At 54.5% G+C, this 27,291-nt stretch overlaps 1 protein-coding gene across 1 annotated transcript in view; it reads right to left on the bottom strand.

Annotated features, from left to right (window-relative positions):
* LOC142475396 (ATP-binding cassette sub-family C member 10-like) overlaps positions 1–27,291 on the bottom strand; it is a 91,645-nt gene that overhangs the window by 26,800 nt on the left and 37,554 nt on the right. The window contains exon 3 of the mRNA XM_075581311.1: positions 14,844–15,029. Within this exon, the coding sequence (XP_075437426.1) occupies positions 14,844–15,029 (186 nt within the window). The remainder of the gene's footprint in view (positions 1–14,843; positions 15,030–27,291) is intronic.

Genomic DNA, 27,291 nt, shown 5'->3' with positions numbered 1-27,291 from the left:
GACCGGGAGTATGGTTATATAGAGCAGAGCCCGGGAGTATGGTTATATAGAGCAGAGACCGGGAGTATGGTTATATAGAACAGAGACCGGGAGTATGGTTATATAGAGCAGAGACCGGGATTATGGTTATATAGAGCAGAGACCGGGAGTATGGTTATATAGAGCAGAGACCGGGAGTATGGTTATATAGAGCAGAGACCGGGATTATGGTTATATAGAGCAGAGACAGGGAGTATGGTTATATAGAGCAGAGACCGGGAGTATGGTTATATAGAGCAGAGACCGGGAGTATGGTTATATAGAGCAGAGCCCGGGAGTATGGTTATATAGAGCAGGGCCCGGGAGTATGGTTATATAGAGCAGGGCCCGGGAGTATGGTTATATAGAGCAGAGACCGGGAGTATGGTTATATAGAGCAGAGACCGGGAGTATGGTTATATAGAGCAGAGACCGGGAGTATGGTTATATAGAGCAGAGCCCGGGAGTATGGTTATATAGAGCAGAGACCGGGATTATGGTTATATAGAGCAGAGACAGGGAGTATGGTTATATAGAGCAGAGACCGGGAGTATGGTTATATAGAGCAGCGACCGGGAGTATGGTTATATAGAGCAGAGACCGGGAGTATGGTTATATAGAGCAGGGCCCGGGAGTATGGTTATATAGAGCAGAGCCCTGGAGTATGGTTATATAGAGCAGAGACCGGGAGTATGGTTATATAGAGCAGAGACCGGGAGTATGGTTATATAGAGCAGAGACCGGGATTATGGTTATATAGAGCAGAGACCTGGAGTATGGTTATATAGAGCAGAGACCGGGAGTATGGTTATATAGAGCAGAGACCGGGATTATGGTTATATAGAGCAGAGACCGGGAGTATGGTTATATAGAGCAGAGACCGGGAGTATGGTTATATAGAGCAGAGACCGGGATTATGGTTATATAGAGCAGAGACCGGGAGTATGGTTATATAGAGCAGAGCCCGGGAGTATGGTTATATAGAGCAGAGACCGGGAGTATGGTTATATAGAGCAGAGACCGGGATTATGGTTATATAGAGCAGAGACCGGGAGTATGGTTATATAGAGCAGAGACCGGGAGTATGGTTATATAGAGCAGAGACCGGGATTATGGTTATATAGAGCAGAGACCGGGATTATGGTTATATAGAGCAGAGACCGGGAGTATGGTTATATAGAGCAGAGACCGGGAGTATGGTTATATAGAGCAGAGACCGGGATTATGGTTATATAGAGCAGAGACAGGGAGTATGGTTATATAGAGCAGAGACCGGGAGTATGGTTATATAGAGCAGAGACCGGGAGTATGGTTATATAGAGCAGAGCCCGGGAGTATGGTTATATAGAGCAGGGCCCGGGAGTATGGTTATATAGAGCAGGGCCCGGGAGTATGGTTATATAGAGCAGAGACCGGGAGTATGGTTATATAGAGCAGAGACCGGGAGTATGGTTATATAGAGCAGAGCCCGGGAGTATGGTTATATAGAGCAGAGACCGGGATTATGGTTATATAGAGCAGAGACAGGGAGTATGGTTATATAGAGCAGAGACCGGGAGTATGGTTATATAGAGCAGCGACCGGGAGTATGGTTATATAGAGCAGAGACCGGGAGTATGGTTATATAGAGCAGGGCCCGGGAGTATGGTTATATAGAGCAGAGCCCGGGAGTATGGTTATATAGAGCAGAGCCCGGGAGTATGGTTATATAGAGCAGAGCCCGGGAGTATGGTTATATAGAGCAGAGCCCGGGAGTATGTTATATAGAGCAGAGCCTGGGAGTATGGTTATATAGAGCAGAGACCGGGAGTATGGTTATATAGAGCAGAGACCGGGAGTATGGTTATATAGAGCAGAGCCCGGGAGTATGTTATATAGAGCAGAGCCCGGGAGTATGGTTATATAGAGCAGAGACAGGGAGTATGGTTATATAGAGCAGAGCCCGGGAGTATTGTTTAAATAGAGCAGAGACCGGGAGTATGGTTATATAGAGCAGAGACCGGGAGTATGGTTATATAGAGCAGAGCCCGGGAGTATGGTTATATAGAGCAGAGCCCGGGAAGAGCAGAGACCGGGAGTATGGTTATATAGAGCAGAGCCCGGGAGTATGTTATATAGAGCAGAGCCCGGGAGTATGGTTATATAGAGCAGAGACCGGGATTATGGTTATATAGAGCAGAGACCGGGAGTATGGTTATATAGAGCAGAGACCGGGAGTATGGTTATATAGAGCAGAGCCCGGGAGTATGGTTATATAGAGCAGAGACCGGGAGTATGGTTATATAGAGCAGAGACCGGGAGTATGGTTATATAGAGCAGAGACCGGGAGTATGGTTATATAGAGCAGAGACAGGGAGTATGGTTATATAGATCAGAGCCCGGGAGTATGGTTATATAGATCAGAGCCCGGGAGTATGTTATATAGAGCAGAGCCCAGGAGTATGGTTATATACAGCAGAGACCGGGAGTATGGTTATATGGAGCAGAGCCCGGGAGTATGGTTATATAGAGCAGAGCCCGGGAGTATGGTTATATAGAGCAGAGACCGGGGGTATGGTTATATAGAGCAGAGCCCGGGAGTATGTTATATAGAGCAGAGCCCGGGAGTATGGTTATATAGAGCAGAGACCGGGAGTATGGTTATATAGAGCAGAGACCGGGAGTATGGTTATATAGAGCAGAGACCGGGAGTATGGTTATATAGAGCAGAGACCGGGAGTATGGTTATATAGAGCAGAGACCGGGAGTATGGTTATATAGAGCAGAGACCGAGAGTATGGTTATATAGAGCAGAGACCGGGAGTATGGTTATATAGAGCAGAGACCGGGAGTATGGTTATACAGAGCAGAGACCGGGAGTATGGTTATACAGAGCAGAGACCGGGAGTATGGTTATATAGAGCAGAGCCCGGGAGTATGGTTATATAGAGCAGAGCCCGGGAGTATGTTATATAGAGCAGAGCCCGGGAGTATGGTTATATAGAGCAGAGCCCGGGAGTATGTTATATAGAGCAGAGCCCGGGGGTATGGTTATATAGAGCAGAGCCCGGGAGTATGGTTATATAGAGCAGAGCCCGGGAGTATGGTTATATAGAGCAGAGCCCGGGAGTATGGTTATATAGAGCAGAGCCCGGGAGTATGGTTATATAGAGCAGAGACCAGGAGTATGGTTATATAGAGCAGAGCCCGGGAGTATGGTTATATAGAGCAGAGCCGGGGAGTATGGTTATATAGAGCAGAGACCGGGAGTATGGTTATATAGAGCAGAGCCCGGGAGTATGGTTATATAGAGCAGAGCCCGGGAGTATGGTTATATAGAGCAGAGCCCGGGAGTATGGTTATATAGAGCAGAGACCGGGAGTATGGTTATATAGAGCAGAGACCGGGAGTATGGTTATATAGAGCAGAGACCGGGAGTATGGTTATATAGAGCAGAGACCGGGAGTATGGTTATATAGAGCAGAGCCCGGGAGTATTGTTATATAGAGCAGAGACCGGGAGTATGGTTATATAGAGCAGAGACCGGGAGTATGGTTATATAGAGCAGAGACCGGGAGTATGGTTATATAGAGCAGAGCCCGGGAGTATTGTTATATAGAGCAGAGCCTGGGAGTATGGTTATATAGAGCAGAGCCCGGGAGTATGGTTATATAGAGCAGAGACCGGGAGTATGGTTATACAGAGCAGAGACCGGGAGTATGGTTATATAGAGCAGAGCCCGGGAGTATGGTTATATAGAGCAGAGCCCGGGAGTATGGTTATATAGAGCAGAGACCGGGAGTATGGTTATATAGAGCAGAGATCGGGAGTATGGTTATATAGAGCAGAGACCGGGAGTATGGTTATATAGAGCAGAGACCGGGAGTATGGTTATATAGAGCAGAGACCGGGAGTATGGTTATATAGAGCAGAGCCCGGGAGTATGTTATATAGAGCAGAGACCGGGAGTATGGTTATATAGAGCAGAGCCCGGGAGTATGGTTATATAGAGCAGAGCCCGGGAGTATGGTTATATAGAGCAGAGCCCGGGAGTATGGTTATATAGAGCAGAGCCCGGGAGTATGGTTATATAGAGCAGAGCCCGGGAGTATGGTTATATAGAGCAGAGACCGGGAGTATGGTTATATAGAGCAGAAACCGGGAGTATGGTTATATAGAGCAGAGACCGGGAGTATGGTTATATAGAGCAGAGACCGGGAGTATGGTTATATAGAGCAGAGACCGGGAGTATGGTTATATAGAGCAGAGACCGGGACTATGGTTATATAGAGCAGGGCCCGGGAGTATGGTTATATAGAGCAGAGACCGGGAGTATGGTTATATAGAGCAGAGACCGGGAGTATGGTTATATAGAGCAGAGACCGGGAGTATGGTTATATAGAGCAGAGACCGGGACTATGGTTATATAGAGCAGGGCCCGGGAGTATGGTTATATAGAGCAGAGACCGGGAGTATGGTTATATAGAGCAGAGACCGGGAGTATGGTTATATAGAGCAGAGACCGGGAGTATGGTTATATAGAGCAGAGCCCGGGAGTATGGTTATATAGAGCAGAGACCGGGAGTATGGTTATATAGAGCAGAGACCGGGAGTATGGTTATATAGAGCAGAGACCGGGAGTATGGTTATATAGAGCAGAGCCCGGGGGTATGGTTATATAGAGCAGAGACCGGGAGTATGGTTATATAGAGCAGAGCCCGGGAGTATGGTTATATAGAGCAGAGCCCGGGAGTATGGTTATATAGAGCAGAGACCGGGAGTATGGTTATATAGAGCTGAGCCCGGGAGTATGGTTATATAGAGCAGAGACCGGGAGTATGTTATATAGAGCAGAGCCCGGGAGTATGGTTATATAGAGCAGAGCCCGGGAGTATGGTTATATAGAGCAGAGACCGGGAGTATGGTTATATAGAGCAGAGCCCGGGAGTATGGTTATATAGAGCAGAGACCGGGACTATGGTTATATAGAGCAGAGCCAGGGAGTATGGTTATATAGAGCAGAGACCGGGAGTATGGTTATATAGAGCAGAGCCGGGGAGTATGGTTATATAGAGCAGAGCCGGGGAGTATGGTTATATAGAGCAGAGACCGGGAGTATGGTTATATAGAGCAGAGACCGGGAGTATGGTTATATAGAGCAGAGACCGGGAGTATGGTTATATAGAGCAGAGACCGGGAGTATGGTTATATAGAGCAGAGACCGGGAGTATGGTTATATAGAGCAGAGCCCGGGAGTATGGTTATATAGAGCAGAGCCCGGGAGTATGGTTATATAGAGCAGAGCCCGGGAGTATGGTTATATAGAGCAGAGCCCGGGAGTATGGTTATATAGAGCAGAGCCCGGGAGTATGGTTATATAGAGCAGAGCCCGGGAGTATGGTTATATAGAGCAGAGCCCGGGAGTATGGTTATATAGAGCAGAGCCCGGGAGTATGGTTATATAGAGCAGAGACCGGGAGTATGGTTATATAGAGCAGAGACCGGGAGTATGGTTATATAGAGCAGAGAACGGGAGTATGGTTATATAGAGCAGAGCCCGGGAGTATGGTTATATAGAGCAGTGACCGGGAGTATGGTTATATAGAGCAGAGACCGGGAGTATGGTTATATAGAGCAGAGACCGGGAGTATGGTTATATAGAGCAGCGGGTGGGAGTATGGTTATATAGAGCAGAGACCGGGAGTATGGTTATATAGAGCAGAGACCGGGAGTATGGTTATATAGAGCAGAGCCCGGGAGTATTGTTATATAGAGCAGAGCCTGGGAGTATGGTTATATAGAGCAGAGCCCGGGAGTATGGTTATATAGAGCAGAGCCCGGGAGTATGGTTATATAGAGCAGAGACCGGGAGTATGGTTATATAGAGCAGAGCCCGGGAGTATGGTTATATAGAGCAGAGACCGGGAGTATGGTTATATAGAGCAGAGACCGGGAGTATGGTTATATAGAGCAGAGACCGGGAGTATGGTTATATAGAGCAGAGCCCGGGAGTATGGTTATATAGAGCAGAGCCCGGGAGTATGGTTATATAGAGCAGAGCCCGGGAGTATGGTTATATAGAGCAGAGCCCGGAAGTATGGTTATATAGAGCAGAGACCGGGAGTATGGTTATATAGAGCAGAGACCGGGAGTATGGTTATATAGAGCAGAGCCCGGGAGTATGGTTATATAGAGCAGAGCCCGGGAGTATGTTATATAGAGCAGAGACCGGGAGTATGGTTATATAGAGCAGAGACCGGGAGTATGGTTATATAGAGCAGAGACCGGGAGTATGGTTATATAGAGCAGAGACCGGGAGTATGGTTATATAGAGCAGAGAACGGGAGTATGGTTATATAGAGCAGAGAACGGGAGTATGGTTATATAGAGCAGAGACCGGGAGTATGGTTATATAGAGCAGAGACCGGGAGTATGGTTATATAGAGCAGAGCCCGGGAGTATGGTTATATAGAGCAGAGCCCGGGAGTATTTTATATAGAGCAGAGCCCGGGAGTATGGTTATATAGAGCAGAGCCCGGGAGTATGGTTATATAGAGCAGAGACCGGGAGTACGGTTATATAGAGCAGAGCCCGGGAGTATGGTTATATAGAGCAGAGACCGGGAGTATGGTTATATAGAGCAGAGCCAGGGAGTATGGTTATATAGAGCAGAGACCGGGAGTATGGTTATATAGAGCAGAGACCGGGAGTATGGTTATATAGAGCAGAGCCGGGGAGTATGGTTATATAGAGCAGAGCCCGGGAGTATGGTTATATAGAGCAGAGACCGGGAGTATGGTTATATAGAGCAGAGCCAGGGAGTATGGTTATATAGAGCAGAGACCGGGAGTATGGTTATATAGAGCAGAGACCGGGAGTATGGTTATATAGAGCAGAGACCGGGAGTATGGTTATATAGAGCAGAGACCGGGAGTATGGTTATATAGAGCAGAGACCGGGAGTATGGTTATATAGAGCAGAGCCTGGGAGTATGGTTATATAGAGCAGAGCCCGGGAGTATGGTTATATAGAGCAGAGACCGGGAGTATGTTATATAGAGCAGAGCCCGGGAGTATGGTTATATAGAGCAGAGCCCGGGAGTATGGTTATATAGAGCAGAGACCGGGAGTATGGTTATATAGAGCAGAGACCGGGAGTATGGTTATATAGAGCAGAGACCGGGAGTATGGTTATATAGAGCAGAGACCGGGAGTATGGTTATATAGAGCAGAGACCGGGAGTATGGTTATATAGAGCAGAGACCGGGAGTATGGTTATATAGAGCAGAGACCGGGAGTATGGTTATATAGAGCAGAGCCAGGGAGTATGGTTATATAGAGCAGAGACCGGGAGTATGGTTATATAGAGCAGAGACCGGGAGTATGGTTATATAGAGCAGAGACCGGGAGTATGGTTATATAGAGCAGAGACCGGGAGTATGGTTATATAGAGCAGAGCCGGGGAGTATGGTTATATAGAGCAGAGACCGGGAGTATGGTTATATAGAGCAGAGACCGGGAGTATGGTTATATAGAGCAGAGACCGGGAGTATGGTTATATAGAGCAGAGACCGGGAGTATGGTTATATAGAGCAGAGACCGGGAGTATGGTTATATAGAGCAGAGACCGGGAGTATGGTTATATAGAGCAGAGCCCGGGGGTATGGATATATAGAGCAGAGAACGGGAGTATGGTTATATAGAGCAGAGACCGGGAGTATGGTTATATAGAGCAGAGCCCGGGAAGAGCAGAGCCCGGGAGTATGGTTATATAGAGCAGAGACCGGGAGTATGGTTATATAGAGCAGAGCCCGGGAGTATGGTTATATAGAGCAGAGCCCGGGAGTATGGTTATATAGAGCAGAGCCCGGGAGTATGGTTATATAGAGCAGAGCCGGGGAGTATGGTTATATAGAGCAGAGACCGGGAGTATGGTTATATAGAGCAGAGACCGGGAGTATGGTTATATAGAGCAGAGCCCGGGAGTATGTTATATAGAGCAGAGCCAGGGAGTATGGTTATATAGAGCAGAGACCGGGAGTATGGTTATATAGAGCAGAGACCGGGAGTATGGTTATATAGAGCAGAGACCGGGAGTATGGTTATATAGAGCAGAGCCCGGGAGTATGGTTATATAGAGCAGAGACCGGGAGTATGGTTATATAGAGCAGAGCCAGGGAGTATGGTTATATAGAGCAGAGACCGGGAGTATGGTTATATAGAGCAGAGCCAGGGAGTATGGTTATATAGAGCAGAGACCGGGAGTATGGTTATATAGAGCAGAGCCCGGGAGTATGGTTATATAGAGCAGAGACCGGGAGTATGGTTATATAGAGCAGAGCCAGGGAGTATGGTTATATAGAGCAGAGACCGGGAGTATGGTTATATAGAGCAGGGACCGGGAGTATGGTTATATAGAGCAGAGACCGGGAGTATGGTTATATAGAGCAGTGACCGGGAATATGGTTATATAGAGCAGAGCCCGGGAGTATGGTAATATAGAGCAGAGACCGGGAGTATGGTTATATAGAGCAGAGCCCGGGAGTATGGTTATATAGAGCAGAGACCGGGAGTATGGTTATATAGAGCAGAGCCCGGGAGTATGGTTATATAGAGCAGAGACCGGGAGTATGGTTATATAGAGCAGAGCCAGGGAGTATGGTTATATAGAGCAGAGCCCGGGAGTATGGTTAAATAGAGCAGAGACCGAGAGTATGGTTATATAGAGCAGAGACCGGGAGTATGGTTATATAGAGCAGAGACCGGGAGTATGGTTATATAGAGCAGTGACCGGGAAAATGGTTATATAGAGCAGAGCCCGGGAGTATGGTTATATAGAGCAGAGCCCGGGAGTATGGTTATAAAGAGCAGAGCCCGGGAGTATGGTTATATAGAGCAGAGACCGGGAGTATGGTTATATAGAGCAGAGCCCGGGAGTATGGTTATATAGAGCAGAGACCGGGAGTATGGTTATATAGAGCAGAGACCGGGAGTATGGTTATATAGAGCAGAGCCCGGGAGTATGGTTATATAGAGCAGAGCCCGGGAGTATGGTTATATAGAGCAGTGACCGGGAGTATGGTTATATAGAGCAGAGACCGGGAGTATGGTTATATAGAGCAGAGCCCGGGAGTATGGTTATATAGAGCAGAGCCAGGGAGTATGATTATATAGAGCAGAGACCGGGAGTATGGTTATATAGAGCAGAGACCGGGAGTATGGTTATATAGAGCAGAGACCGGGAGTATGGTTATATAGAGCAGAGACCGGGAGTATGGTTATATAGAGCAGAGCCCGGGGGTATGGTTATATAGAGCAGAGACCGGGAGTATGGTTATATAGAGCAGAGACCGGGAGTATGATTATATAGAGCAGAGACCGGGAGTATGGTTATATAGAGCAGGGCCCGGGAGTATGGTTATATAGAGCAGGGCCCGGGAGTATGGTTATATAGAGCAGAGACCGGGAGTATGGTTATATAGAGCAGAGACCGGGAGTATGGTTATATAGAGCAGAGCCCGGGAGTATGGTTATATAGAGCAGAGACCGGGAGTATGGTTATATAGAGCAGAGCCCGGGAGTATGGTTATATAGAGCAGAGACCGGGAGTATGGTTATATAGAGCAGAGACCGGGAGTATGGTTATATAGAGCAGAGCCCAGGAGTATGGTTATATAGAGCAGAGCCCGGGAGTATGGTTATATAGAGCAGAGCCCGGGAGTATGGTTATATAGAGCAGGGCCCGGGAGTATGGTTATATAGAGCAGAGCCCGGGAGTATGTTATATAGAGCAGACCCCGGGAGTATGTTATATAGAGCAGAGACCGGGAGTATGGTTATATAGAGCAGAGCCCGGGAGTATGGTTATATAGAGCAGAGACCGGGAGTATGGTTATATAGAGCAGAGCCCGGGAGTATGGTTATATAGAGCAGAGCCCGGGAGTATGGTTATATAGAGCAGAGACCGGGAGTATGGTTATATAGAGCAGAGCCCGGGAGTATGGTTATATAGAGCAGTGACCGGGAGTATGGTTATATAGAGCAGAGCCCGGGAGTATGGTTATATAGAGCAGAGACCGGGAGTATGGTTATATAGAGCAGAGACCGGGAGTATGGTTATATAGAGCAGAGCCCGGGAGTATGGTTATATAGAGCAGAGACCGGGAGTATGGTTATATAGAGCAGAGACCGGGAGTATGGTTATATAGAGCAGAGACCGGGAGTATGGTTATATAGAGCAGAGACCGGGAGTATGGTTATATAGAGCAGAGCCCGGGAGTATGGTTATATAGAGCAGAGCCCGGGAGTATGGTTATATAGAGCAGTGACCGGGAGTATGGTTATATAGAGCAGAGCCCGGGAGTATGGTTATATAGAGCAGAGCCCGGGAGTATGGTTATACAGAGCAGAGACCGGGAGTATGGTTATATAGAGCAGAGACCGGGAGTATGGTTATATAGAGCAGTGACCGGGAGTATGGTTTTATAGAGCAGAGCCCGGGAGTATGGTTATATAGAGCAGAGCCCGGGAGTATGGTTATATAGAGCAGAGCCCGGGAGTATGGTTATATAGAGCAGTGACCGGGAGTATGGTTATATAGAGCAGAGCCCGGGAGTATGGTTATACAGAGCAGAGACCGGGAGTATGGTTATACAGAGCAGAGACCGGGAGTATGGTTATATAGAGCAGAGACCGGGAGTATGGTTATATAGAGCAGAGACCGGGAGTATGGTTATATAGAGCAGAGCCCGGGAGTATGGTTATATAGAGCAGTGACCGGGAGTATGGTTATATAGAGCAGAGACCGGGAGTATGGTTATATAGAGCAGTGCCCGGGAGTATGGTTATATAGAGCAGAGACCGGGAGTATGGTTATATAGAGCAGAGCCCGGGAGTATGGTTATATAGAGCAGAGCCCGGGAGTATGGTTATATAGAGCAGAGACCGGGAGTATGGTTATATAGAGCAGAGACCGGGAGTATGGTTATATAGAGCAGAGCCTGGGAGTATGGTTATATAGAGCAGAGCCAGGGAGTATGGTTATATAGAGCAGAGACCGGGAGTATGGTTATATAGAGCAGAGACCGGGAGTATGGGTATATAGAGCAGAGACCGGGAGTATGGTTATATAGAGCAGTGACCGGGAGTATGGTTATATAGAGCAGAGACCGGGAGTATGGTTATATAGAGCAGAGACCGGGAGTATGGTTATATAGAGCAGAGCCCGGGAGTATGGGTATATAGAGCAGAGACCGGGAGTATGGTTATATAGAGCAGAGCCCGGGGGTATGGTTATATAGAGCAGAGAACGGGAGTATGGTTATATAGAGCAGAGACCGGGAGTATGGTTATATAGAGCAGAGACCGGGGGTATGGTTATATAGAGCAGAGCCCGGGAGTATGGTTATATAGAGCAGAGACCGGGGGTATGGTTATATAGAGCAGAGCCCGGGAGTATGGTTATATAGAGCAGAGCCCGGGAGTATGGTTATATAGCGCAGAGCCCGGGAGTATGGTTATATAGAGCAGAGACCGGGAGTATGGTTATATAGAGCAGAGCCCGGGAGTATGGTTATATAGAGCAGAGACCGGGAGTATGGTTATATAGAGCAGAGCCCGGGAGTATGGTTATATAGAGCAGAGCCCGGGAGTATGGTTATATAGAGCAGAGACCGGGAGTATGGTTATATAGAGCAGAGCCCGGGAGTATGGTTATATAGAGCAGAGACCGGGAGTATGGTTATATAGAGCAGAGACCGGGAGTATGGTTATATAGAGCAGAGCCCGGGAGTATGGTTATATAGAGCCGAGACCGGGAGTATGGTTATATAGAGCAGAGACCGGGAGTATGGTTATATAGAGCAGAGACCGGGAGTATGGTTATATAGCGCAGAGCCCGGGAGTATGGTTATATAGAGCAGAGACCGGGAGTATGGTTATATAGCGCAGAGCCCGGGAGTATGGTTATATAGAGCAGAGACCGGGAGTATGGTTATATAGAGCAGAGCCCGGGAGTAAGGTTATATAGAGCAGAGCCCGGGAGTATGTTATATAGAGCAGAGCCCGGGAGTATGGTTATATAGAGCAGAGACCGGGAGTATGGTTATATAGAGCAGAGACCGGGAGTATGGTTATATAGAGCAGAGCCCGGGAGTATGGTTATATAGAGCAGAGACCGGGAGTATGGTTATATAGAGCAGAGACCGGGAGTATGGTTATATAGAGCAGAGCCCGGGAGTATGGTTATATAGAGCAGAGACCGGGAGTATGGTTATATAGAGCAGAGACCGGGAGTATGGTTATATAGAGCAGAGACCGGGAGTATGGTTATATAGAGCAGAGCCCGGGAGTATGTTATATAGAGCAGAGCCCGGGAGTATGGTTATATAGAGCAGAGCCCGGGAGTATGGTTATATAGAGCAGAGACCGGGAGTATGGTTATATAGAGCAGAGACCGGGAGTATGGTTATATAGAGCAGAGCCAGGGAGTATGGTTATATAGAGCAGAGACCGGGAGTATGGTTATATAGAGCAGTAACCGGGAGTATGGTTATATAGAGCAGAGCCAGGGAGTATGGTTATATAGAGCAGAGACCGGGAGTATGGTTATATAGAGCAGAGACCGGGAGTATGGGTATATAGAGCAGAGACCGGGAGTATGGTTATATAGAGCAGAGACCGGGAGTATGGTTATATAGAGCAGAGCCAGGGAGTATGGTTATATAGAGCAGTAACCGGGAGTATGGTTATATAGAGCAGAGACCGGGAGTATGGTTATATAGAGCAGAGACCGGGAGTATGGTTATATAGAGCAGAGACCGGGAGTATGGTTATATAGAGCAGTAACCGGGAGTATGGTTATATAGAGCAGAGCCCGGGAGTATGGTTATATAGCGCAGAGACCGGGAGTATGGTTATATAGAGCAGTAACCGGGAGTATGGTTATATAGAGCAGTAACCGGGAGTATGGTTATATAGAGCAGAGACCGGGAGTATGGTTATATAGAGCAGAGACCGGGAGTATGGTTATATAGAGCAGAGCCCGGGAGTATGGTTATATAGAGCAGAGCCCGGGAGTATGGTTATATAGAGCAGTGACCGGGAGTATGGTTATATAGAGCAGAGCCTGGGAGTATGGTTATATAGAGCAGAGACCGGGAGTATGGTTATATAGAGCAGAGACCGGGAGTATGGTTATATAGAGCAGAGCCCGGGAGTATGGATATATAGAGTAGAGACCGGGAGTATGGTTATATAGAGCAGAGACCGGGAGTATGGTTATATAGAGCAGTAACCGGGAGTATGGTTATATAGAGCAGAGACCGGGAGTATGGTTATATAGAGCAGAGACCGGGAGTATGGTTATATAGAGCAGAGACCGGGAGTATGGTTATATAGAGCAGAGCCCGGGAGTATGGTTATATAGAGCAGTGACCGGGAGTATGGTTATATAGAGCAGAGCCTGGGAGTATGGTTATATAGAGCAGAGACCGGGAGTATGGTTATATAGAGCAGAGCCCGGGAGTATGGTTATATAGAGCAGAGCCCGGGAGTATGGTTATATAGAGCAGAGACCGGGAGTATGGTTATATAGAGCAGAGCTCGGGAGTATGGTTATATAGAGCAGAGACCGGGAGTATGGTTATATAGAGCAGAGCCCGGGAGTATGGTTATATAGAGCAGAGACCGGGAGTATGGTTATATAGAGCAGAGCCCGGGAGTATGGTTATATAGAGCAGAGACCGGGAGTATGGTTATATAGAGCAGAGACCGGGAGTATGGTTATATAGAGCAGAGACCGGGAGTATGGTTATATAGAGCAGAGACCGGGAGTATGGTTATATAGAGCAGAGACCGGGAGTATGGTTATATAGAGCAGAGCCAGGGAGTATGGTTATATAGAGCAGAGACCGGGAGTATGGTGATATAGAGCAGAGACCGGGAGTATGGTTATATGGAGCAGAGCCCGGGAGTATGGTTATATAGAGCAGAGACCGGGAGTATGGTTATATAGAGCAGAGACCGGGAGTATGGTTATATAGAGCAGAGACCGGGAGTATGGTTATATAGAGCAGAGCCCGGGAGTATGGTTATTTAGAGCAGAGACCGGGAGTATGGTTATATGGAGCAGAGCCCGGGAGTATGGTTATATAGAGCAGAGACCGGGAGTATGGTTATATAGAGCAGAGACCGGGAGTATGGTTATATAGAGCAGAGCCCGGGAGTATGGTTATATAGAGCAGAGCCGGGGAGTATGGTTATATAGAGCAGAGCCTGGGAGTATGGTTATATAGAGCAGGGCCCGGGAGTATGTTATATAGAGCAGAGCCCGGGAGTATGGTTATATAGAGCAGAGCCCGGGAGTATGGTTATATAGAGCAGAGACCGGGAGTATAGACGGCGAGCGAGACGGGCGGGCGAGAGAGATGGGCGGCAGAGAGACGGGCGGGCGAAAGAGACGGGCGGGTGAGACGGGCGGGCGAGAGAGACGGGCGGGCGAGAGTGACGGGCAGGCGAGAGAGACGGGCGGACGAGAGAGACGGGCGAACGAGAGAGACGGGCGGGCAAGAGAGACGGGCGGACGAGAGAGACGGGCGGGCGAGAGAGACGGGCGGGCGAGAGAGACGGGCGGGCGAGAGAGACGGGCGGGCGAGAGAGACGGGCGGACGAGAGAGACGGGCGGGCGAGAGAGACGGGCGGGCGAGAGAGACGGGCGGGCGAGAGAGACGGGCGGGCGAGAGAGACGGGCGGACGAGAGAGACGGGCGGACGAGAGAGACGGGCGGACGAGAGAGACGGGCGGACGAGAGACGGGCGGGCGATGCCAGTAACAGAAGCTGACACTCACCCTGCATGAGCAGCAGGGACAGGAGCACAGACCCGGCCAGGCAGCCCCCCACTGCTCTCCAGTACGCCCCATAAACCTGCAGGGCAACGGCCCCCTCCTTCTTCTCCTCCTCCGCCAGCAGGGCGGCGGCAACTGGGGTGCAGGTCTCCTCTTCTCCCCTCTCCTCCTCCAGACCCCGCACTGCTGCTGAGAGGGAGACAGTGCAATCAAGAGGGGCCACAGTCCTAGAGGTCACCGGTTCCCTCTCACTGTAACACAGTCCTAGAGGTCACCGGTTCCCTCTCACTGTAACACAGTCCTAGAGGTCACCGGTTCCCTCTCACTGTAACACAGTCCTAGAGGTCACATATACTGGACCTATTTACTGCAGTATCTGAACTACTTAGTCCTAGAGGTAAGAGGTTGTTTACATTCACCATACAGTCCTAGAGGTGCCCGGACCTGTATCCTGTGCCCTTTGGGGAGTAACAGGTATTAGTGTGCTTCCCCATCCCTTCCCCCGCCCCGGAGTGTCCCATTACTGGGTACCAGGCACGCACCCGCCTCCTGTGTCCGGCCCTGTGAGACTAGCAGCTTTGGGGAGTAACAGGTATTAGTGTGCTTCCCCATCCCTTCCCCCGCCCCGGAGTGTCCCATTACTGGGTACCAGGCACGCACCCGCCTCCTGTGTCCGGCCCTGTGAGACTAGCAGCTTTGGGCAGTAACAGGTATTAGTGTGCTTCCCCATCCCTTCCCCCGCCCCGGAGTATCCCATTACTGGGTACCAGGCACGCACCCGCCTCCTGTGTCCGGCCCTGTGAGACTAGCAGCTTTGGGGAGTAACAGGTATTAGTGTGCTTCCCCATCCCTTCCCCCGCCCCGGAGTATCCCATTACTGGGTACCAGGCACACACCCGCCTCCTGTGTCCGGCCCTGTGAGACTAGCAGCTTTGGGGAGTAACAGGTATTAGTGTGCTTCCCCATCCCTTCCCCCGCCCCGGAGTGTCCCATTACTGGGTACCAGGCACGCACCCGCCTCCTGTGTCCGGCCCTGCGAGCCTAGCAGCTTTGGGGAGTAACAGGTATTAGTGTGCTTCCCCATCCCTTCCCCCGCCCCGGAGTGTCCCATTACTGGGTACCAGGCACGCACCCGCCTCCTGTGTCCGGCCCTGCGAGCCTAGCAGCTTTGGGGAGTAACAGGTATTAGTGTGCTTCCCCATCCCTTCCCCCGCCCCGGAGTGTCCCATTACTGGGTACCAGGCACGCACCCGCCTCCTGTGTCCGGCCCTGCGAGCCTAGCAGCTTTGGGGAGTAACAGGTATTAGTGTGCTTCCCCATCCCTTCCCCCGCCCCGGAGTGTCCCATTACTGGGTACCAGGCACGCACCCGCCTCCTGTGCCCGGCCCTGTGAGCCTAGCAGCTTTGGGGAGTAACAGGTATTAGTGTGCTTCCCCATCCCTTCCCCCGCCCCGGAGTATCCCATTACTGGGTACCAGGCACGCACCCGCCCCCTGTGTCCGGCCCTGTGAGCCTAGCAGCTTTGGGGAGTAACAGGTATTAGTGTGCTTCCCCATCCCTTCCCCCGCCCCGGAGTGTCCCATTACTGGGTACCAGGCACACACCCGCCTCCTGTGTCCGGCCCTGTGAGACTAGCAGCTTTGGGAAGTAACAGGTATTAGTGTGCTTCCCCATCCCTTCCCCCGCCCCGGAGTATCCCATTACTGGGTACCAGGCACACACCCGCCTCCTGTGTCCGGCCCTGTGAGACTAGCAGCTTTGGGAAGTAACAGGTATTAGTGTGCTTCCCCATCCCTTCCCCCGCCCCGGAGTGTCCCATTACTGGGTACCAGGCACGCACCCGCCTCCTGTGTCCGGCCCTGAGAGCCTAGCAGCTTTGGGGAGTAACAGGTATTAGTGTGCTTCCCCATCCCTTCCCCCGCCCCGGAGTGTCCCATTACTGGGTACCAGGCACGCACCCGCCTCCTGTGTCCGGCCCTGCGAGCCTAGCAGCTTTGGGGAGTAACAGGTATTAGTGTGCTTCCCCATCCCTTCCCCCGCCCCGGAGTGTCCCATTACTGGGTACCAGGCACGCACCCGCCTCCTGTGTCCGGCCCTGCGAGCCTAGCAGCTTTGGGGAGTAACAGGTATTAGTGTGCTTCCCCATCCCTTCCCCCGCCCCGGAGTGTCCCATTACTGGGTACCAGGCACGCACCCGCCTCCTGTGCCCGGCCCTGTGAGCCTAGCAGCTTTGGGGAGTAACAGGTATTAGTGTGCTTCCCCATCCCTTCCCCCGCCCCGGAGTATCCCATTACTGGGTACCAGGCACGCACCCGCCCCCTGTGTCCGGCCCTGTGAGCCTAGCAGCTTTGGGGAGTAACAGGTATTAGTGTGCTTCCCCATCCCTTCCCCCGCCCCGGAGTATCCCATTACTGGGTACCAGGCACGCACCCGCCTCCTGTGTCCGGCCCTGTGAGACTAGCAGCTTTGGGGAGTAACAGGTATTAGTGTGCTTCCCCATCCCTTCCCCCGCCCCGGAGTATCCCATTACTGGGTACCAGGCACGCACCCGCCTCCTGTGTCCGGCCCTGTGAGACTAGCAGCTTTGGGGAGTAACAGGTATTAGTGTGCTTCCCCATCCCTTCCCCCGCCCCGGAGTATCCCATTACTGGGTACCAGGCACGCACCCGCCTCCTGTGTCCGGCCCTGTGAGCCTAGCAGCTTTGGGGAGTAACAGGTATTAGTGTGCTTCCCCATCCCTTCCCCCGCCCCGGAGTATCCCATTACTGGGTACCAGGCACGCACCCGCCTCCTGTGTCCGGCCCTGTGAGACTAGCAGCTTTGGGGAGTAACAGGTATTAGTGTGCTTCCCCACCCCTTCCCCCGCCCCGGAGTATCCCATTACTGGGTACCAGGCACACACCCGCCTCCTGTGTCCGGCCCTGTGAGACTAGCAGCTTTGGGGAGTAACAGGTATTAGTGTGCTTCCCCATCCCTTCCCCCGCCCCGGAGTGTCCCATTACTGGGTACCAGGCACGCACCCGCCTCCTGTGTCCGGCCCTGTGAGCCTAGCAGCTTTGGGGAGTAACAGGTATTAGTGTGCTTCCCCATCCCTTCCCCCGCCCCGGAGTGTCCCATTACTGGGTACCAGGCACGCACCCGCCTCCTGTGTCCGGCCCTGTGAGCCTAGCAGCTTTGGGGAGTAACAGGTATTAGTGTGCTTCCCCATCCCTTCCCCCGCCCCGGAGTATCCCATTACTGGGTCCCAGGCACGCACCCGCCTCCTGTGCCCGGCCCTGTGAGACTAGCAGCTTTGGGGAGTAACAGGTATTAGTGTGCTTCCCCATCCCTTCCCCCGCCCCGGAGTGTCCCATTACTGGGTACCAGGCACGCACCCGCCTCCTGTGTCCGGCCCTGTGAGCCTAGCAGCTTTGGGGAGTAACAGGTATTAGTGTGCTTCCCCATCCCTTCCCCCGCCCCGGAGTGTCCCATTACTGGGTACCAGGCACGCACCCGCCTCCTGTGTCCGGCCCTGTGAGACTAGCAGCTTTGGGGAGTAACAGGTATTAGTGTGCTTCCCCATCCCTTCCCCCGGCCCGGAGTATCCCATTACTGGGTACCAGGCACGCACCCGCCTCCTGTGTCCGGCCCTGTGAGACTAGCAGCTTTGGGGAGTAACAGGTATTAGTGTGCTTCCCCATCCCTTCCCCCGCCCCGGAGTGTCCCATTACTGGGTACCAGGCACGCACCCGCCTCCTGTGTCCGGCCCTGTGAGCCTAGCAGCTTTGGGGAGTAACAGGTATTAGTGTGCTTCCCCATCCCTTCCCCCGCCCCGGAGTGTCCCATTACTGGGTACCAGGCACGCACCCGCCTCCTGTGTCCGGCCCTGTGAGCCTAGCAGCTTTGGGCAGTAACAGGTATTAGTGTGCTTCCCCATCCCTTCCCCCGCCCCGGAGTGTCCCATTACTGGGTACCAGGCACGCACCCGCCTCCTGTGCCCGGCCCTGTGAGCCTAGCAGCTTTGGGGAGTAACAGGTATTAGTGTGCTTCCCCATCACTTCCCCCGCCCCGGAGTGTCCCATTACTGGGTACCAGGCACGCACCCGCCTCCTGTGTCCGGCCCTGTGAGCCTAGCAGCTTTGGGGAGTAACAGGTATTAGTGTGCTTCCCCATCCCTTCCCCCGCCCCGGAGTGTCCCATTACTGGGTACCAGGCACGCACCCGCCTCCTGTGTCCGGCCCTGTGAGACTAGCAGCTTTGGGGAGTAACAGGTATTAGTGTGCTTCCCCATCCCTTCCCCCGCCCCGGAGTATCCCATTACTGGGTACCAGGCATGCACCCGCCTCCTGTGTCCGGCCCTGTGAGCCTAGCAGCTTTGGGGAGTAACAGGTATTAGTGTGCTTCCCCATCCCTTCCCCCGCCCCGGAGTGTCCCATTACTGGGTACCAGGCACGCACCCGCCTCCTGTGTCCGGCCCTGCGAGCCTAGCAGCTTTGGGGAGTAACAGGTATTAGTGTGCTTCCCCATCCCTTCCCCCGCCCCGGAGTGTCCCATTACTGGGTACCAGGCACGCACCCGCCTCCTGTGCCCGGCCCTGTGAGCCTAGCAGCTTTGGGGAGTAACAGGTATTAGTGTGCTTCCCCATCCCTTCCCCCGCCCCGGAGTATCCCATTACTGGGTACCAGGCACGCACCCGCCCCCTGTGTCCGGCCCTGTGAGCCTAGCAGCTTTGGGGAGTAACAGGTATTAGTGTGCTTCCCCATCCCTTCCCCCGCCCCGGAGTATCCCATTACTGGGTACCAGGCACGCACCCGCCTCCTGTGTCCGGCCCTGTGAGACTAGCAGCTTTGGGGAGTAACAGGTATTAGTGTGCTTCCCCATCCCTTCCCCCGCCCCGGAGTATCCCATTACTGGGTACCAGGCACGCACCCGCCTCCTGTGTCCGGCCCTGTGAGACTAGCAGCTTTGGGGAGTAACAGGTATTAGTGTGCTTCCCCATCCCTTCCCCCGCCCCGGAGTATCCCATTACTGGGTACCAGGCACGCACCCGCCTCCTGTGTCCGGCCCTGTGAGCCTAGCAGCTTTGGGGAGTAACAGGTATTAGTGTGCTTCCCCATCCCTTCCCCCGCCCCGGAGTATCCCATTACTGGGTACCAGGCACGCACCCGCCTCCTGTGTCCGGCCCTGTGAGACTAGCAGCTTTGGGGAGTAACAGGTATTAGTGTGCTTCCCCACCCCTTCCCCCGCCCTGGAGTATCCCATTACTGGGTACCAGGCACACACCCGCCTCCTGTGTCCGGCCCTGTGAGACTAGCAGCTTTGGGGAGTAACAGGTATTAGTGTGCTTCCCCATCCCTTCCCCCGCCCCGGAGTGTCCCATTACTGGGTACCAGGCACGCACCCGCCTCCTGTGTCCGGCCCTGTGAGCCTAGCAGCTTTGGGCAGTAACAGGTATTAGTGTGCTTCCCCATCCCTTCCCCCGCCCCGGAGTGTCCCATTACTGGGTACCAGGCACGCACCCGCCTCCTGTGTCCGGCCCTGTGAGCCTAGCAGCTTTGGGGAGTAACAGGTATTAGTGTGCTTCCCCATCCCTTCCCCCGCCCCGGAGTATCCCATTACTGGGTACCAGGCACGCACCCGCCTCCTGTGCCCGGCCCTGTGAGACTAGCAGCTTTGGGGAGTAACAGGTATTAGTGTGCTTCCCCATCCCTTCCCCCGCCCCGGAGTGTCCCATTACTGGGTACCAGGCACGCACCCGCCTCCTGTGTCCGGCCCTGTGAGCCTAGCAGCTTTGGGGAGTAACAGGTATTAGTGTGCTTCCCCATCCCTTCCCCCGCCCCGGAGTATCCCATTACTGGGTACCAGGCACGCACCCGCCTCCTGTGTCCGGCCCTGTGAGCCTAGCAGCTTTGGGGAGTAACAGGTATTAGTGTGCTTCCCCATCCCTTCCCCCGCCCCGGAGTGTCCCATTACTGGGTACCAGGCACGCACCCGCCTCCTGTGTCCGGCCCTGTGAGCCTAGCAGCTTTGGGGAGTAACAGGTATTAGTGTGCTTCCCCATCCCTTCCCCCGCCCCGGAGTATCCCATTACTGGGTACCAGGCACGCACCCGCCTCCTGTGTCCGGCCCTGTGAGACTAGCAGCTTTGGGGAGTAACAGGTATTAGTGTGCTTCCCCATCCCTTCCCCCGGCCCGGAGTATCCCATTACTGGGTACCAGGCACGCACCCGCCTCCTGTGTCCGGCCCTGTGAGACTAGCAGCTTTGGGGAGTAACAGGTATTAGTGTGCTTCCCCATCCCTTCCCCCGCCCCGGAGTGTCCCATTACTGGGTACCAGGCACGCACCCGCCTCCTGTGTCCGGCCCTGTGAGCCTAGCAGCTTTGGGGAGTAACAGGTATTAGTGTGCTTCCCCATCCCTTCCCCCGCCCCGGAGTGTCCCATTACTGGGTACCAGGCACGCACCCGCCTCCTGTGTCCGGCCCTGTGAGCCTAGCAGCTTTGGGCAGTAACAGGTATTAGTGTGCTTCCCCATCCCTTCCCCCGCCCCGGAGTATCCCATTACTGGGTACCAGGCACGCACCCGCCTCCTGTGCCCGGCCCTGTGAGCCTAGCAGCTTTGGGGAGTAACAGGTATTAGTGTGCTTCCCCATCCCTTCCCCCGCCCCGGAGTGTCCCATTACTGGGTACCAGGCACGCACCCGCCTCCTGTGTCCGGCCCTGTGAGCCTAGCAGCTTTGGGGAGTAACAGGTATTAGTGTGCTTCCCCATCCCTTCCCCCGCCCCGGAGTGTCCCATTACTGGGTACCAGGCACGCACCCGCCTCCTGTGTCCGGCCCTGTGAGACTAGCAGCTTTGGGGAGTAACAGGTATTAGTGTGCTTCCCCATCCCTTCCCCCGCCCCGGAGTATCCCATTACTGGGTACCAGGCATGCACCCGCCTCCTGTGTCCGGCCCTGTGAGCCTAGCAGCTTTGGGGAGTAACAGGTATTAGTGTGCTTCCCCATCCCTTCCCCTGCCCCGGAGTATCCCATTACTGGGTACCAGGCACGCACCCGCCTCCTGTGTCCGGCCCTGTGAGACTAGCAGCTTTGGGGAGTAACAGGTATTAGTGTGCTTCCCCATCCCTTCCCCCGCCCCGGAGTATCCCATTACTGGGTACCAGGCACACAACCGCCTCCTGTGTCCGGCCCTGTGAGCCTAGCAGCTTTGGGCAGTAACAGGTATTAGTGTGCTTCCCCATCCCTTCCCCCGCCCCGGAGTATCCCATTACTGGGTACCAGGCACGCACCCGCCTCCTGTGTCCGGCCCTGTGAGACTAGCAGCTTTGGGGAGTAACAGGTATTAGTGTGCTTCCCCATCCCTTCCCCCGCCCCGGAGTATCCCATTACTGGGTACCAGGCACGCACCCGCCTCCTGTGTCCGGCCCTGTGAGACTAGCAGCTTTGGGGAGTAACAGGTATTAGTGTGCTTCCCCATCCCTTCCCCCGCCCCGGAGTGTCCCATTACTGGGTACCAGGCTCGCACCCGCCTCCTGTGTCCGGCCCTGTGAGCCTAGCAGCTTTGGGGAGTAACAGGTATTAGTGTGCTTCCCCATCCCTTCCCCCGCCCCGGAGTATCCCATTACTGGGTACCAGGCACGCACCCGCCTCCTGTGTCCGGCCCTGTGAGACTAGCAGCTTTGGGGAGTAACAGGTATTAGTGTGCTTCCCCATCCCTCCCCCCGCCCCGGAGTATCCCATTACTGGGTACCAGGCATGCACCCGCCTCCTGTGTCCGGCCCTGTGAGCCTAGCAGCTTTGGGGAGTAACAGGTATTAGTGTGCTTCCCCATCCCTTCCCCCGCCCCGGAGTGTCCCATTACTGGGTACCAGGCACGCACCCGCCTCCTGTGTCCGGCCCTGTGAGCCTAGCAGCTTTGGGGAGTAACAGGTATTAGTGTGCTTCCCCATCCCTTCCCCCGCCCCGGAGTGTCCCATTACTGGGTACCAGGCACGCACCCGCCTCCTGTGTCCGGCCCTGTGAGACTAGCAGCTTTGGGGAGTAACAGGTATTAGTGTGCTTCCCCATCCCTTCCCCCGCCCCGGAGTATCCCATTACTGGGTACCAGGCATGCACCCGCCTCCTGTGTCCGGCCCTGTGAGCCTAGCAGCTTTGGGGAGTAACAGGTATTAGTGTGCTTCCCCATCCCTTCCCCCGCCCCGGAGTATCCCATTACTGGGTACCAGGCACGCACCCGCCTCCTGTGCCCGGCCCTGTGAGCCTAGCAGCTTTGGGCAGTAACAGGTATTAGTGTGCTTCCCCATCCCTTCCCCCGCCCCGGAGTGTCCCATTACTGGGTACCAGGCACGCACCCGCCTCCTGTGTCCGGCCCTGTGAGACTAGCAGCTTTGGGGAGTAACAGGTATTAGTGTGCTTCCCCATCCCTTCCCCCGCCCCGGAGTATCCCATTACTGGGTACCAGGCACGCACCCGCCTCCTGTGTCCGGCCCTGTGAGCCTAGCAGCTTTGGGGAGTAACAGGTATTAGTGTGCTTCCCCATCCCTTCCCCCGCCCCGGAGTGTCCCATTACTGGGTACCAGGCACACACCCGCATTCTGTGCCCGGCCCTGCGAGCCTAGCAGCTTTGGGGAGTAACAGGTATTAGTGTGCTTCCCCATCCCTTCCCCCGCCCCGGAGTGTCCCATTACTGGGTACCAGGCATGCACCCGCCTCCTGTGTCCGGCCCTGTGAGCCTAGCAGCTTTGGGGAGTAACAGGTATTAGTGTGCTTCCCCATCCCTTCCCCCGCCCCGGAGTGTCCCATTACTGGGTACCAGGCATGCACCCGCCTCCTGTGTCCGGCCCTGTGAGCCTAGCAGCTTTGGGCAGTAACAGGTATTAGTGTGCTTCCCCATCCCTTCCCCCGCCCCGGAGTATCCCATTACTGGGTACCAGGCACACACCCGCCTCCTGTGTCCGGCCCTGTGAGACTAGCAGCTTTGGGGAGTAACAGGTATTAGTGTGCTTCCCCATCCCTTCCCCCGCCCCGGAGTATCCCATTACTGGGTACCAGGCACGCACCCGCCTCCTGTGTCCGGCCCTGTGAGCCTAGCAGCTTTGGGGAGTAACAGGTATTAGTGTGCTTCCCCATCCCTTCCCCCGCCCCGGAGAATCCCATTACTGGGTACCAGGCACGCACCCGCCTCCTGTGTCCGGCCCTGTGAGACTAGCAGCTTTGGGGAGTAACAGGTATTAGTGTGCTTCCCCATCCCTTCCCCCGCCCCGGAGTGTCCCATTACTGGGTACCAGGCACGCACCCGCCTCCTGTGTCCGGCCCTGTGAGACTAGCAGCTTTGGGGAGTAACAGGTATTAGTGTGCTTCCCCATCCCTTCCCCCGCCCCGGAGTGTCCCATTACTGGGTACCAGGCTCGCACCCGCCTCCTGTGTCCGGCCCTGTGAGACTAGCAGCTTTGGGGAGTAACAGGTATTAGTGTGCTTCCCCATCCCTTTCCCCGCCCCGGAGTATCCCATTACTGGGTACCAGGCACGCACCCGCCTCCTGTGTCCGGCCCTGTGAGCCTAGCAGCTTTGGGGAGTAACAGGTATTAGTGTGCTTCCCCATCCCTTCCCCCGCCCCGGAGTGTCCCATTACTGGGTACCAGGCACGCACCCGCCTCCTGTGTCCGGCCCTGTGAGACTAGCAGCTTTGGGGAGTAACAGGTATTAGTGTGCTTCCCCATCCCTTCCCCCGCCCCGGAGTGTCCCATTACTGGGTACCAGGCACGCACCCGCCTCCTGTGTCCGGCCCTGTGAGACTAGCAGCTTTGGGGAGTAACAGGTATTAGTGTGCTTCCCCATCCCTTCCCCCGCTCCGGAGTATCCCATTACTGGGTACCAGGCACGCACCCGCCTCCTGTGTCCGGCCCTGTGAGCCTAGCAGCTTTGGGGAGTAACAGGTATTAGTGTGCTTCCCCATCCCTTCCCCCGCCCCGGAGTGTCCCATTACTGGGTACCAGGCACGCACCCGCCTCCTGTGTCCGGCCCTGTGAGACTAGCAGCTTTGGGGAGTAACAGGTATTAGTGTGCTTCCCCATCCCTTCCCCCGCCCCGGAGTATCCCATTACTGGGTACCAGGCATGCACCCGCCTCCTGTGTCCGGCCCTGTGAGCCTAGCAGCTTTGGGGAGTAACAGGTATTAGTGTGCTTCCCCATCCCTTCCCCCGCCCCGGAGTGTCCCATTACTGGGTACCAGGCACGCACCCGCCTCCTGTGTCCGGCCCTGTGAGCCTAGCAGCTTTGGGGAGTAACAGGTATTAGTGTGCTTCCCCATCCCTTCCCCCGCCCCGGAGTATCCCATTACTGGGTACCAGACACGCACCCGCCTCCTGTGTCCGGCCCTGTGAGACTAGCAGCTTTGGGGAGTAACAGGTATTAGTGTGCTTCCCCATCCCTTCCACCGCCCAGGAGTATCCCATTACTGGGTACCAGGCACGCACCCGCCTCCTGTGTCCGGCCCTGTGAGACTAGCAGCTTTGGGGAGTAACAGGTATTAGTGTGCTTCCCCATCCCTTCCCCCGCCCCGGAGTGTCCCATTACTGGGTACCAGGCACACACCCGCCTCCTGTGTCCGGCCCTGTGAGCCTAGCAGCTTTGGGCAGTAACAGGTATTAGTGTGCTTCCCCATCCCTTCCCCCGCCCCGGAGTGTCCCATTACTGGGTACCAGGCACGCACCCGCCTCCTGTGTCCGGCCCTGTGAGACTAGCAGCTTTGGGGAGTAACAGGTATTAGTGTGCTTCCCCATCCCTTCCCCCGCCCCGGAGTGTCCCATTACTGGGTACCAGGCACACACCCGCCTCCTGTGTCCGGCCCTGTGAGCCTAGCAGCTTTGGGGAGTAACAGGTATTAGTGTGCTTCCCCATCCCTTCCCCCGCCCCGGAGTGTCCCATTACTGGGTACCAGGCACGCACCCGCCTCCTGTGTCCGGCCCTGTGAGCCTAGCAGCTTTGGGGAGTAACAGGTATTAGTGTGCTTCCCCATCCCTTCCCCCGCCCCGGAGTGTCCCATTACTGGGTACCAGGCATGCACCCGCCTCCTGTGTCCGGCCCTGTGAGCCTAGCAGCTTTGGGGAGTAACAGGTATTAGTGTGCTTCCCCATCCCTTCCCCCGCCCCGGAGTATCCCATTACTGGGTACCAGGCACGCACCCGCCTCCTGTGTCCGGCCCTGTGAGACTAGCAGCTTTGGGGAGTAACAGGTATTAGTGTGCTTCCCCATCCCTTCCCCCGCCCCGGAGTGTCCCATTACTGGGTACCAGGCACGCACCCGCCTCCTGTGTCCGGCCCTGTGAGACTAGCAGCTTTGGGGAGTAACAGGTATTAGTGTGCTTCCCCATCCCTTCCCCCGCCCCGGAGTATCCCATTACTGGGTACCAGGCACGCACCCGCCTCCTGTGTCCGGCCCTGTGAGACTAGCAGCTTTGGGGAGTAACAGGTATTAGTGTGCTTCCCCATCCCTTCCCCCGCCCCGGAGTGTCCCATTACTGGGTACCAGGCACACACCCGCCTCCTGTGTCCAGCCCTGTGAGCCTAGCAGCTTTGGGGAGTAACAGGTATTAGTGTGCTTCCCATCCCTTCCCCCGCCCCGGAGTATCCCATTACTGGGTACCAGGCACGCACCCGCCTCCTGTGTCCGGCCCTGTGAGCCTAGCAGCTTTGGGGAGTAACAGGTATTAGTGTGCTTCCCCATCCCTTCCCCCGCCCCGGAGTGTCCCATTACTGGGTACCAGGCACGCACCCGCCTCCTGTGTCCGGCCCTGTGAGACTAGCAGCTTTGGGGAGTAACAGGTATTAGTGTGCTTCCCCATCCCTTCCCCCGCCCCGGAGTGTCCCATTACTGGGTACCAGGCACGCACCCGCCCCCTGTGTCCGGCCCTGTGAGACTAGCAGCTTTGGGGAGTAACAGGTATTAGTGTGCTTCCCCATCCCTTCCCCCGCCCCGGAGTGTCCCATTACTGGGTACCAGGCACACACCCGCCTCCTGTGTCCGGCCCTGTGAGACTAGCAGCTTTGGGGAGTAACAGGTATTAGTGTGCTTCCCCATCCCTTCCCCCGCCCCGGAGTGTCCCATTACTGGGTACCAGGCACGCACCCGCCTCCTGTGTCCGGCCCTGCGAGCCTAGCAGCTTTGGGGAGTAACAGGTATTAGTGTGCTTCCCCATCCCTTCCCCCGCCCCGGAGTGTCCCATTACTGGGTACCAGGCACGCACCCGCCTCCTGTGCCCGGCCCTGTGAGCCTAGCAGCTTTGGGCAGTAACAGGTATTAGTGTGCTTCCCCATCCCTTCCCCCGCCCCGGAGTATCCCATTACTGGGTACCAGGCACGCACCCGCCTCCTGTGTCCGGCCCTGTGAGCCTAGCAGCTTTGGGCAGTAACAGGTATTAGTGTGCTTCCCCATCCCTTCCCCCGCCCCGGAGTATCCCATTACTGGGTACCAG

This window comes from Ascaphus truei, unplaced genomic scaffold (assembly GCF_040206685.1).
Source record: "Ascaphus truei isolate aAscTru1 unplaced genomic scaffold, aAscTru1.hap1 HAP1_SCAFFOLD_1205, whole genome shotgun sequence".
Lineage (NCBI taxonomy): Eukaryota > Metazoa > Chordata > Amphibia > Anura > Ascaphidae > Ascaphus > Ascaphus truei.
This window is presented reverse-complemented; position numbering and strand designations above follow the sequence as displayed.